The following is a 13949-nucleotide window of genomic DNA, read 5'->3' as shown; positions in this document are numbered from 1 at the left end:
GCATAATAAATGTATTTTGGGAACGGTTTGTTAAAATTATTTTAAAATCATAAAACATTCAACGACCATTTTCGTTTATATGTTGTTTTGTTTAAAAGCTTTTAATCGATCCATTATACTCTTCGACGGTTTGATCCTTCTCTAAAATAACGTTTTGCTTCTTAAAAGCGCCATGTACAGCGGCGTACATAAAGGAACGGATAGTTTGTCTTTAAAAACCTTTCATCTCGAAAACGGTATTTATTATAAAACCAGGTAATAGCGATGATTCAGATAGCTTCTGCACGATGCTTTCATGAAAGAGAGGTAAAGTGACAACAACCGATTAAGCTAGTTTTAGCAAGTGAACCATCCTGACTCCGTCGGAGCAGTTTCTCCGCGGCTAAACCAGCCGCCGCGAAAACAATGGGCTTATGTACCATGTAACAAGGCTGCACACGGTCATGTACATCGAGAGCAGTAATAAACACGTCGCATATAGCCGAGCTGGTACGTCTGACTGCGCCTACGTTACGAGCATGAAAGCGCAAGCTGCCTTAGCTCGATCATTAAGATGAATTGCCTCGTTGATTAATCGCGTGCCGTTTGCCGTTGACACGCTTCCCCGCCTTGCTAGCACAACACGGTCTCGCTTTCTGGCCCCTTTACCGCCGCAATTTGTCAATTTACAATTATTGTTTGCACATTCGATCGCATCTAACGCATACGCGATATCGCCGGCACTATACAAACAAACGAAGACGAGCCAGCCAAGCTTTTATGCAGTATCTACTATTTAGAGTTTAGAGAGCCGACGAGAATTTCGAAAACCAGAAAACGAGATTATTACGAGATCACTACCGATAAATCTTCGACGGTCTTTAAAATGTCGAGGATAAGAGATAGATAGATTTAACGGTTTAAAAAATTAATCAAAGAATATTCATTTCTTTCGCTAAGATATGCTTTGAATGATAGGTAATGTACGAGAATCTCGGACTTAACATAGCTCTGATTTAATATCGTTACCTAAACCGTGCTCATGAAAACTTAACAATCAATCTTCCTTACCTTTTCTCGGTCTAACTTTACTCGAGTTTCACTTTCACTGATTCTGAATTGATACCAATATATTATGCATGCTCGTAGAATTTGAGTGAAAGACACTTGATGAGAAGTTTACTAAAGGAACGACAAACTATGGGAAACTTTAGAGGTGAAGTGTTTTACAAAGTTTCAGTGATTCGTTATTCATGCTATTTTATATTTGGGTGAATTATGGGAATTTGATGTATCTTCGAAGAAAAAGCCGCGCGCCAAAAAGACACAACAACGTAAATCGGGACTTAAAGAATTAAAATAGGATATATATCAAGCTTCTTATAAACTATACCTTCAAATCGAATTATTTTTCAATCGCAATTATTGTACTCTTCGTTTTGCCAATTGCATCGAATCGAAAGTCTATTTCGGCGGCAATTTTCACGCGTGAACATCGCGCATACCGTCCAACAAGATTCTCGCTTGGCAAAAAAAATGAAATTTTCGGTGACATCGATATCTCGTTAATTAACCCGCATTCGGGCACCGCGGCGAGAACGAATTGCAAGGGAAAATAGCTTTATTGACGGATCCAAGAGCGGGCCGAAGTCACGACAAATAATTAGCGCGAAATTAATTGAATCGATTATGCATTCGTTAAATGGAATATCGATTTTAGTAGCGGGCACTTTTATTCGTAACGCGAACAAACGGACAGGGGTGAAATTTTGCGGCAGAAGTTCCACGGCATTCAAACGGAGATTCCTAGGCCGAAATTTGCAAATTCATCCGACGAGTTTCCGGTGATGAGAGCCAATCGTCGAATGAACTTTATCTAATGGCGACTGGCTAACTCCTGCGTCCTCTCTGTTCAATAATTCATTCTATTATCGCACATCGACATTGAACGAACAACGCCTCGCCGGTCAAGCGACGTATTTGATTTCGAGGATATCGAGACAAATTTTATCACCTGGAAAGAGTGCTGATCTTCCTTCGACCACGAACTTTAGTCTATCGCGAACGTCTCGACGTTTCTGTTCTTCGTGGTTTATTCGTGTCGTTTCAGGTTTCTCGAAGAAGTCTCGGTAGAAGACTCTCCCTGCCTTCTTTCCTCGCGTGGCTTTTCATCTTCTCAACGGGTTTTCTTGCGACATTATCTTTCGAGGTGAAAGTGTGCCGCTCCATCTGTGAAATTGTTCTTTATGGGTCCCGAATAAAAGGGAGGTTGAAGAAGAGGTCGTGAAACGGTAAAAACATCGAGCGAAAGGGGCCTTAATGGAAAGTCTCGATACGTCATGTGATTCTAAATGAGATTGTGCTAGGAATCGCCGCGAGAAATTCGTCGTTCGTTCTTTAGAGCCGCAATATTTTTTAATCAAAACGTATCGACGCAAAGAAAATAAAATCGTGAGTAATTACCACTTAAGCGTGTATATATACATTCTTTCTTTGAGTACTTATAATGATAAAACATCATCAAGGATGAAACTATTATTTGTTTAAATGAATTTTGATAAATTATATAAATTAAAATTTAACGACAAGCTCAACATTACCTCACAAGTACAATCGTTGTTTCAACAAGTTTAATATCGTATAAAGAGCAGAATTATCGTCTTTAAAATATGTTTTGTTTTATGCCCATACAGCTTTTCCCTTCTGAGATATCGTCGCTTGAAGAAAGGCGTACTTTTGTACTATTGTACATACTTTATTACGTCTCTCCTTCTTGCAGCAATGGATTTCTACATCTACATACTTTCTACCTACTCTACGTGCCAGTCAGCAACAGACGCTAAATTTACGTCTTCTTTCCGCTAGTGCTATTTACGCGTATCAGGAAAATATAGGTCACGAAAAATCTCTCCCTTCACGTTTTAACATCATATTTTAATATGCAATCTTGAGAACATGTCGAGACGTCGACTTGAAAGAAGTCTGATATATTGATATAGATAAATTGATATAGATTCGCACCAGACTCCGTTAATATTGTTTGCGAAACTTTTATCGACAAATATTCTGTATGTTTTCATTTTATTTCTGTTGTATTTTCACTCGCATTTGTTACGATATATTTTTCAGTACGCAACTTTCTCAAGAGATCTGTTGTAATGCAGAAAATTCAAGATATGTTTCCGGAGCGAAATACAGAGAGAGGCAACTCATTTCTGGTACTCGAAGTATGTTCGACAAAGCTGTTTCCCTGGTTATACCGCTTTCGTTCTTAGTCGACCGCCTAGCAAATCCTTGAAATCCCTATTATTTCAAATATTCGAAAACGCTTTCGTATTGTGAAATTGTTTCTTACCAACCGGCCTAGCGTGAAATGCAAGATTTGCTTTAGAAGGAAAGTGAAACCTATATTCGACAGTGTATCCCACTCGTACACGGGAATTTCCACCTGAAGGAATCTCATCGTTGCTTTATTTTAATTTGCATACAAACGTTCCTCTGCCAGTGTTTATATGTAAATTGCGCTTTATCTTATCGCCATCGCGTCGCTGATACCCGCCTCGAAAGCGCTCTGCATTTGATACTTCTTCCTCCTTTTCCAGCAACCAGAGTAACACGTTCGACGTGGGAGAAATGACGCTTGTATCGCTGCTTGGATGCTTTTTTTCCTCCGTTGAATCGTATCTTTCCCTTTGGGATTGTAGATTCCGAAGAGATAAAGAGAACATAACAATGAAAAAGAGGACAGTTGCTGAGATGGAATCACATATATGCTTTCAAGGGATTAAGGAAATAATTTAATTAATAATAGTAATTTAGAAAATTCTATTTTCCTCTTGGGAAATTTCTGTATACAATCGCGATTCCTGATATTCTCTTGAATTCGTAATTTTTGACAATGAATGCACGATCGAAATTCGTAGAAGAAATACAGAGAATTTGTTATTTTGAAACGAGCCTTGCTCGATATTTTCATTTTTGGGTGATTTAGTGGGAAATGTTGGCGAGGTAAAAACGTTCATTACCAACGGCGTTAATTACAGCAAGAGCTGAGAAAGGTGTACGGTTTTAACAGTTTCTTTCGAGTAGCGCCGTCGTGCCATTAATTGCAAGAGATAAGCAGACAAAACGTTTCTTTTAAACGATCCGCGCTCCACGTTTCATTTCCTGATAATTGTTGTACGGCGACTTGAACGATTAAGAACGGGTCACCCTCAAAATACGAGGATACCTCCAGAATTCCTCTGGTTTCGTACATTTTTCCACTGGCTTGGCCAACGTCACGCCAGTTCACGGTAATGGAATGAGAGGCAAGCGGAAATTGCTTAGGCGAAAGAAACGAATGTAGCGTTTTGGGAAAGTTCAAATTACAAGGAAAAAAAAATAGGACGAAAAACAAGAACCGAAAGTACCGTCCGGGTCGAACAAATTAAGTTGCCAGCGTTCGCCGGTCACAAACAATCTCCGAACTTAATATCCTACCACGCGTTTAAACTTCCTTCCCTCGATTTTCTCTGAACAAGGAACGCGGTCTCGAAAAAAAAGAATATTTCTCCGTTTAGTGCGAAACGGGAAGCCTTTAAAAATGAATCAGGCCAAGATTGCGGAGGAACTTCGTGGTTTCTCTCGAACGAACATTCTTGCACGAGAAATTATCGAGGAACCACCGACAATTTGCATAGACTTTGGAAAATTCTACTTGGTCGATCGACCGAGATTAAATCGGATATGCTGTCTGAAAACTTTTCTTCGTTTACTGTGGATACTGCAACTATCGGCTTCCAGAAGTAATCGTTCCATTCATTATGCTAAATCATAATTGAAGACACAGATGCCAAGATCAAAGGATCAAGAGCGAAGCTTTGACGAAGGGCCGTGTATCGACGTACTCGGGCCGAATTAACATTCGATCCGTTCCAACGTCAGCCCACTTAACGTAATTGCTAATCCCGCGAGAAACATAGATCTCCGCGTGCCAACTTAATCCGTTAACCCATCCTATGAGTACGCAGGGGCACGAAATGGAAGCAAATGCCAGAGACTTTCGTTGAGTTCGCTAAGAAGATCCTGCGAATATCCGCTTAATTAAAATACGATCCAGAGCGGCTCACGACAATGCTACTGCAGTGACGAATCGTTGGAATTCATTTGCAACCACATTTTCCTGAATCGACGAAAAAGTCGTCGGCCCCAATGTCTTTTGCTAGTTGTTTCTTCCCTATTCCCTAATCGAATCGTTACCTTGCCTATATTTTTCTTCCCCGTAACAAAGGGAAATTCTAATTACTAGAGGAAGCTTGTCCAATGAATTCTTTTAGTGCTTGGGTATCGTGGAAATGGGAATAGCAAACGTTTACGGCAAGTGTTACTAATTACCAAGTATCTGTAACACTTGAGAACTCAACTACCTGTACCAAACATTCACACCAAATTCTCCTTCTCACAAAGACATACAAAAGCGCCTGAATATACAACACCATAAATTATTAGAACGTAATACTTAAAGAAGTCTTGAAAGCCGCGAATCCCACGTTACACAAACTTCCTCGTACAAACAATCGTTGTTGCGTCAAACTTATTCGATCCCTGTTAAACTCGATCCCATGCAAATACACTTACATCAACGAGAACTATCCGCTTCACCCTATGGAAACTTGCTTTGACGTCACAAGGTGCAATATTACGAACGTTAATTGTTTCTCACTAGCTCTCGTCAGGAATTTGCCACAGCGGAACGAACGGGAGAGTGTGTAGATGCGACGCCATCAAGTCGACCGCGGCGTTTTGCAAACGAGCCGTAGCGTGGCGATACAATTCGGTGGCGACGATTTGCACGAAACGAGTAACACATGGCAAGATTTCTCTTTAACGGTGTTTTCTATGCTTCTAGGTAAATCGACGGGACTGGTTACGACCACGAGGGTGACACACGCTACACCAGCGGCCCTTTACGCTCACGCAGCCAGCCGTTACTGGGAGGACGATGGCAAGGTGCCACCTGCTGCACGGACCTCTTGCAAGGACATCGCGCGTCAGCTGCTCGAGGACGAACCCGGTCGTAACATCAATGTACGAAATTATACATTTTGACTTAAACCTGGAAAGTTTCTTCGGGCTTGGTTCGTTGATTCATCCGGATTCGACATTTCTTCTTCTATGGTCTCTGTCGTAGTTCGTGGTCGAATACGTGCGAAGATTTCCCGATGGATCCGCTGGTCGCGTGGAATCCATCTTGCTATCGTGATTCGACGTGATTCGACAGATCGAATCAGTTCGGATTCGAAGAAACGCTTCTCTGGAAATTTCTATCGTGCGCTTTCTCTCTCTCTCTCTCTCTCTCTCTCTCTCTTTCCCTTCTTTTATAGAAAGAGCCTAGGTAGGGGTGATGGGACGAGCGTGACGTGTAATCGTTCCCAACTTGCACGGCGCTCCGGGATCTTTTCACCGATAAGGATTAAACTCGGAGTACTTTTGGAAAGATTTCGATTTGTTTCGAAGAGCGCTGCGTGATTTTTAGCGTTTTCGTGATTACTTTTTCGAAATCACTCAAATTGTGCTTTGAAATAATTCTGATACCATAAAAAATAGAGAAGATACTTAAACGTTCGGATATTCTGTATCTTGATCGGTTGTCGAACTCGTTTAACTTCGATTACCATTTAATCGTAATTTAATAATTAACGAACAGTAAACAGTGTGAAATTGAAAGTTTCGCGAGGTGGGTATTTAAATGTACGCGGTGAATTATTCAAAGCACTCGTGTACGTACCGAACATGGTATTTAACAATTATTATTTCCGTCAAGTAAAAGTCTCTCTACATCGATAAAAATGTAATCAGATTAAACGTTTCTCTTAATTAAACTTACAAATTACATGCTCGTTATAACATACTAACACAATTCGAACATTTAAATCATTGAAATAATGGAACGAATTTTACTTTCCTGTATTCCTTGATATTAACACGATATTTTTAATTTGATTTTTTGTAAATTTTTTGCACGTGGATGCGGAATTGAAAGGAATTAATTCATTAACGTAATGCTCGCTGTCGAAATACGAGGGCTCCATTTTACGGACAAAAATCCTGATTATCCTTATTGAAAGCAGGCGCGGCACGCGAATCAGTAACCTGAAAATTTTTAATATCTTGCATTATATCGGTTTAGAATGCGCCGGCTGGAAATATATGTCGGTAAACAATTTCCTGTATTCGCCCGTCGGTGCACGAACTACTCTGCGCTTCGAAATATTCGACAGAGGGAAGAAACGCTAAAAATCCCAGATTAAAGCGGCTATCGTTGCGGGAAAAGAGATTTCGAAACCGACAACGCGGACTTTCCATCCCGCGATTTATCGACGACGCTTTACACGACGCGTCCTTTCGATGTAACATCCCTGTGGAAAAAAAGGGTAAAACTTATCGAATCGCACAAGTGCACCTAGCCAATCCAGAAACTGATTTCTAGGCAGCAGAATAACTCGGCCACAGTGACAAATTCTCCCACCGCTCGAACCATAATGTACAAATTCACGTCGTTTGATTTCGAGAAGCAAACCTTTTTCAGAAGTTAACGCTGCGTTTCATTCGTGACGCTAATTCTTTTCAAATAAGAATCAGAGGTTCGGCGAAGATTTCTAACGGATTTTTCAGAACAATTTTATCTACCTAAAAATGTTTTGTAAAGTTAACTGTAACACAAAGATAATTTTTAAACAGCAACAATTTGTGTTGTGCGATAACTTTGAATTCCCTTTGAAAATTGAATTCCCTCAAATTTTGCATATCTTCGAATTCATGTACACTTGCACGAGTAATACCGAGAATGAGATTATCACGTGCGAGTTACTCCTTTGTTAGAAACTTGACGTAGAAACTGAAAATGTGATTAGAAGAGGAGAACATAACTTAACTCGATGAGCAGTCAAAGTACAATAAAACAATTTTATTTAGCAAGTACAACAATGTACCTATACGAGCGACGCAGCTTCTAACAAGATTCCGTTGAATTATGAAAATATATTTCGTAAAATAAAATACCACGTAACGTGCAGAATAATTAAAGAACGATAAACGTATTTCAGTTCGAAAGGTGTACCACTGTATTCGGTTAATTCTAGCAGTTTCTTGTTTCATCCAGTGCTGGAAATTTTGATCGAATAGTGAAAAGTTCACGGCGTTGCAACGATCGATGTAACGAGCGAGTCTCATCGCGATACTCTCGCAGAAGGTCGCGGATCGCGCTGGTTCAATCAGCGGAAGTTGAAAATTTCGGCAGGTCAATCGGTCCAGGAGGAGCCCGAATGACGTTTCCGCAGTGGCGTAACCGGGGAAAAAAGGTTCGTTCGAGAGATCGGCCAACGCTTTTATGCGGAACTTGTATGCAAAACTTCCTGCTCGTTAAAGTCTGCTTAGTCGGAGTTCTCGAGAGAGTTCGCCGGATAGATAGAAGAGGAATTAAAGGTCCGCAGGGATGACTTCCCCGGCGAACTCGGGTTTCTGGATTCTTCGATCGGATAGCAGAGAACAGAGTGAAATGTATTTCGTAAAATCCTTGGTCGTGCGAAGTATGCAAACAAATTTTATTTCTATTTTCTCTTCAATATTAACTTATTAATCGCTTGCCTCCTCCAATCTTTTATAATCTTTTATAATCGTGAAATTTGTACAGTAGGTAAAATAATTGTTTATTTTAACGTTCACTTAGTTTTATTTAGGTTAACGTTTGGCATTTTTAGTAAACGCATTTAAATAAATCCAATAAATTAGTTTCACATTCGAAATATTTACGAGTATTTTATTTCGGATGTTTCGTATATTTTTGCATATTATGTATGTCCAACATATTGTGTTGTGTATTTAAATTTTTCACAAATCTATAAACATCCGCAGAATCTATAGTTGATTATTATTGACGAATTATTATTGATGAAGGAATGTAAAAATCTTTTGAATCATTTTCATGCAAATTCGACAGCTTCTGAAAATTCAATACTTTATTACGTCAACATCCCGGCATACTTGCGTTTCCTAATGGTACGCTACGCTGAATTTTGTGCCTCGTATGTTTCAAGCTCATTAGCATACATGTTTTTTAATTACTTGCCTCGGGGAAGGAAATTTGGACGTGCTTGATGGCTCTAGCCTTCCATTCCTTGAAATAATAAAATCGTATGGATAATTATCGTTTTAAAATTTGTTATAAAAGATTGGAAGGTATTATTCACCGGATTATAAGCAATACGTAGGTATATTTATAAAAGAGAAAATTTTGTTTTAGTTGCATTTGAATTTAATATATTCCATGTGTTAACATAGCTCGTTCACTTTTATGTAGATTTGAATTTTTTTATTTTTCTCGGCTTGAAAACATGTAGACGAACATTAGCATGGATTATGGTAAATTAGAGTACTGCAACTCTTTTAAATAGTGAAGGAAAGAAAAATTGCGCCGGAATGAAAAAATATCTCATTTCGAATGAAACATAAGAGGACCATTCATTTAAAAAGGGAAAAATATAATCCTTATTCAATTGCTGCATCAAATGTGTCCGCATTAATATGAAAAATATGGTAAACAATCCGTTCCAAAAGTAAAGTAACGTTTTGAAAAAATATTTCGAAATATATTGTACGCCCTTCTTATTGATAATGTTAAAACATAAAAACGTGTAACGTAGGTCGGGTACTCGTAATCCTTTTTATACGCGACTTTCTGTTTCGGGTTGTCTGGAAAAAAAACAGAAGCTGCAATCACCGAAATGGAAAATCTCACGGATGAACGAAAGAACATTTCTCTTCGGTTGACTTTGAAATTCTACAAAATTGCTTTTGGGATCGCGTTCTCTGATGGAACACAAACACGCGCGTCAGAAGAACATTCGAAAATAGAAGGTCCGAAAATGAAAAGCGTGGAACGAAATTTTGTCACGAACGATAAACTTGCTGAATTTAAATCTAAATCCGATTGTTGGAACAAAATTCATGTTACAAGGATAAGCGACGATACTTCGCTTTTACTTTAATACGCGTATGTATGTGAAGTAATAATTAATTTAACGTAGATGATATTAAATCCTTTGCTCTCTACCCTTTTAAAACTATAATTAATTACAGGATTTCTATAAAGTTCATAATGAGAATAACCAGTCTTTGCATTTAATGCTATAACCAAAAAACGAATGAAACGCATCGTACAAGATAGGAAGCAAACTTCAGATAGCAGCAAACTAAGCAAAATCCAATTATTAAAAAAAAAAAAAAATTGAAATGATTCGAATCAAATTAAATAATCGATTTGATATTATCTAAACTAAAAAATTGTAAATGAAATACTTAGAAACATAATAATTTGCATGAGTAATTTTCCATACACAAAATCAATCGTGGGAAATCATTCTCAGGACTCGGAGAAGAATCACCGTTCCGTAGATCAAGTCGTTCAATTGATATCCTTGACTGTACTTTTCGTAAAGTCGAAGGTTAATTCCGTGGCACCGAGTTATCCGCGAACCCAGCCATTCGAACGCTTGACAAATGTTCGAGTTTATTACTTCGAAATCCGGTTTCATCCGTCTCTCGATAAAATACGCGGCAATGAAATTACGATCGATCGTAGGTGGTGCTCGGCGGAGGTAGGCGTCATTTCGTGCCGAAAGTGATCCAGGATCCGGAAGAGCCGGATAAGGAAGGCAGGCGATTGGACGGAAGAAATCTGATCGAGGAGTGGTCGAGGAACCATCGGCTGCGGAACGCAGCCGCGAAATACGTTGCTAACAAGGAGCAGTTCGAGAACGTCGATCCACGGAAAGTGAACCATCTGCTAGGTAACGAACAGAAACACGTTTCTACATTTATACATACGTATAGCGGAGGAAAGAGGAATTTATTAGCGATGAATTTGAACGGAACTCGTGACATTCGCGAAAACGTACGTGATGCAAGTATACGCCACCGCACAAAAGTATTTTCTTATATTATAATCCTCACCTTTTGCTATTAATCAATTTATAATACGAAATAAGTTGAGGAAAATTCTTGATCAACTCGTTTCATTTTTCTTTGAATATTATCGTGTTTTATGTTATTCATACGTAATGAGAAACGGGAAAAATTGTACAATAAAACCTGTACAATTCAGTTATGAATGTAGATGTACGCAAAATATGAAAAAATAATGTAGGTCGCTGAAGAATAATGCAGATTGAATAATATGGATTATATATTATGCCTTCTGGTAACCATCGATCTTGCACGATTGCGTTAATCCTTCAATACAGTTAGCCCTTAGTTAGTCTGCCCTAATTATGATGGGCGTAACGTTTGAATTTGAGATTACACTCGGTCTATCGATCAGAGCTGTTGATTGCCTTCGATGTTGTATAATAAGCAACGTTATTAACCAACGATAAATTGAAATGTTTCTCTTACATTTTAGACACGTTTCTTAGATTTCTATAATCTCCATTGTAAATACGTTTTAATTGTTCTACAATTATAATATAACGAAGTTCGATCACAGAGAGAAACGAACTGATAGAAGCTGTCCTTCTAGAAGTTCGGTGGCTCACTCTGTTTCATACTTTTCATCATTTCAGGGCTATTTTCCTATTCCCATATGGACTTCGACGTTGACCGAAACACGAATGGAAGTGGTGACCCGTCGCTGGCAGAAATGACGATAAAGGCGCTCCGTGTTTTGACGAAAAATCCCGAAGGATATTTCCTTTTCGTTGAAGGTATGTATGTAGGACTTATGTGCCTCCAACTTCTCGAGGATGCATTACCACAATGTTTTATCGAATAGTTTCGTCGTTACTATCGGGCGTTCAAAGATAAACGGATGGAGAAACGAAATTCGGATACGTGGAATTATGAAAGATGTATGCGCTTAAAGTAACTATGACGAACCTTAAAAAGAATTTCTCGAATCCGAGCAAGCTTCGTGTTTCATCGTTTCGGACTTATCTCTCACCACCTCCGTGTGAATTTTATAATCGACGCGCATGTGGCTACGTAATTGAAATCCTTCGACGACAGAATACGATTGAGCTAATACTCTCGAGAGTGTTCCTCTTTCGAGAATAGGGAAACACGAGTTTCCTGCGCGAAGATTGCGTCAGCGTTCTGTACTTTATCGAGTTTATAGCTTTCCACCTCCCGGTAACCGGTATGTACATCTCACGTTCTTTCGTCGTTGGGAAAAACGTTTTCTCGACTTGTACGAAAATACACTTCTTTTTTGTCTTCCCCTTTCTCGCCCAGAAGAGACCGCTGAACCAGCCATTTTCCTGGCCATGGAATCTTTTCTCGTGTATTTTATCGTTCGTAAACGGAATAATAATTGCTGCTTTATATGTATATACATACATATATATATATATATATATATATATATACAACCGCTGGCATTTTCTTTGGTTCGTTGGCTCCTTATTAAAATAAAATTATATATAAAGTAGAAGAAGGAAAATTTGTAGACTTGCAATCTTAAGGTTTGAACAGGAATATGTATTATTTCAATAACTTGAAATTTCTGAGAATTGTGAAAAATATTCATGCGCTGGAGAAACCAAACGATTTTATATACAAAATTTCAAATGTTGCAATTCTTTATTGTCTTCCATTTTTTTATCTTCCCTTTGTTTCCTGTTCTTTCATCCGATTGAATTCTGAGTATGACATCGCACGCTATAACTTGCACCTATTGTAAACCAATCGGCTTTGTACACGCAAAACTTTGATTAATTCCCTTGTGACAACCGATTTCACTTGGTAAATCGTATCTGATTCTCGGTTTGTTGTTTTTCAATGGTATTATATTGCTGAATGTCGATGCATTTCGCAACATTGATGTCATAACTTGTGCAAGATCCAGTGGCATTGTGAAATGGATACTGTGAAACAGTATTTCTTCGAGAAAATATTACCACTTATTGTTAAATTTTATCTTTATAATATTATCTTCCGAATAACATTCAGAGCATCAAGTGATATTAATTTCCTGCACAATGCATAGCTGGCATCTCGTTGTACGTCTCGAATGTGTTAATTCTCTCCAACAACAGGTTCACCTTGAATATACTACACGAACAACGTTATCGGCTCAATGAGCATCATATAGAGGTACGCGTCGAACTAACGTGAGAGAAAATCGCGTGCTTCCAAGATAACGGAATACGCGTCGTTGGCATAATCAGATCCGGCACGGCGCGTCGTTCCATTATCGGGCGATAGTATAACGTCGCTGGTCGATTATACTTCGAACTTCACCCGAAGATCGTCTTCGTTCGTCGAGCACAGACGTGGCTGCTTTGTAAACGATACCGAAATCCGGATCCAAAGTTTCCTACAGCACGACAACTGTTGCTCCCCCGCCACCAGCTGGAGAACTCGTACCTCCACGGATAAATTTTGGCAAGATATCCCTGGCTCGGTTGAACGCATCGAATACACCATCCTCTCGCCTGCGAGTCTGCTAAGATTTCGGTTATAGAATCAGTTGACTCCACAGTTTGCCGAACTTCTAATGTATTCCACGAACCAAGTTTCATTTCACATTGTTGATCTGTAATCCGAGATATCGCCTGATTTGTAATATTCTGACTCAATCTAGCGTGCAAGATATCATTATTGCGATAGTTTCATGTAACCTGCGTGATAATGGACTAATCGAAGTAAGATGATAAATGCAATAATATTTATTTATTTGTTGGAATACAACGATATCAATCGCATGCAAATAAGGTGATTGATCGTACGGATTCTTCCGTTCGTTGCCCAGCGCCATCCCCACTAGCGTGCGTTCGTGAGATGCACCACGGCAGTTAGCACGTGCATGCTTTTTCAAAAAACGCCGGAAGAAACGTGAGGATATGGATGGAACATTCTAGATGGGCACGTCGAGAAGCTACTAGAAGGTTCTGTGCCACATGTGACGCCACACAGACACCCACACAGGTTACACT

General features: G+C 39.1%; 1 protein-coding gene across 1 annotated transcript in view; it reads left to right on the top strand.

Moving 5' to 3' along the window:
• Positions 1-13949, top strand: part of LOC126870835 (alkaline phosphatase-like) — a 235543-nt gene that overhangs the window by 161691 nt on the left and 59903 nt on the right. The window contains exons 4-6 of the mRNA XM_050628891.1: positions 5870-6048; positions 10601-10808; positions 11580-11720. Of these exons, the coding sequence (XP_050484848.1) occupies positions 5870-6048; positions 10601-10808; positions 11580-11720 (528 nt within the window). The remainder of the gene's footprint in view (positions 1-5869; positions 6049-10600; positions 10809-11579; positions 11721-13949) is intronic.

The sequence above is a fragment of the Bombus huntii genome, chromosome 11 (assembly GCF_024542735.1).
Source record: "Bombus huntii isolate Logan2020A chromosome 11, iyBomHunt1.1, whole genome shotgun sequence".
NCBI lineage: Eukaryota > Metazoa > Arthropoda > Insecta > Hymenoptera > Apidae > Bombus > Bombus huntii.
This window is presented reverse-complemented; position numbering and strand designations above follow the sequence as displayed.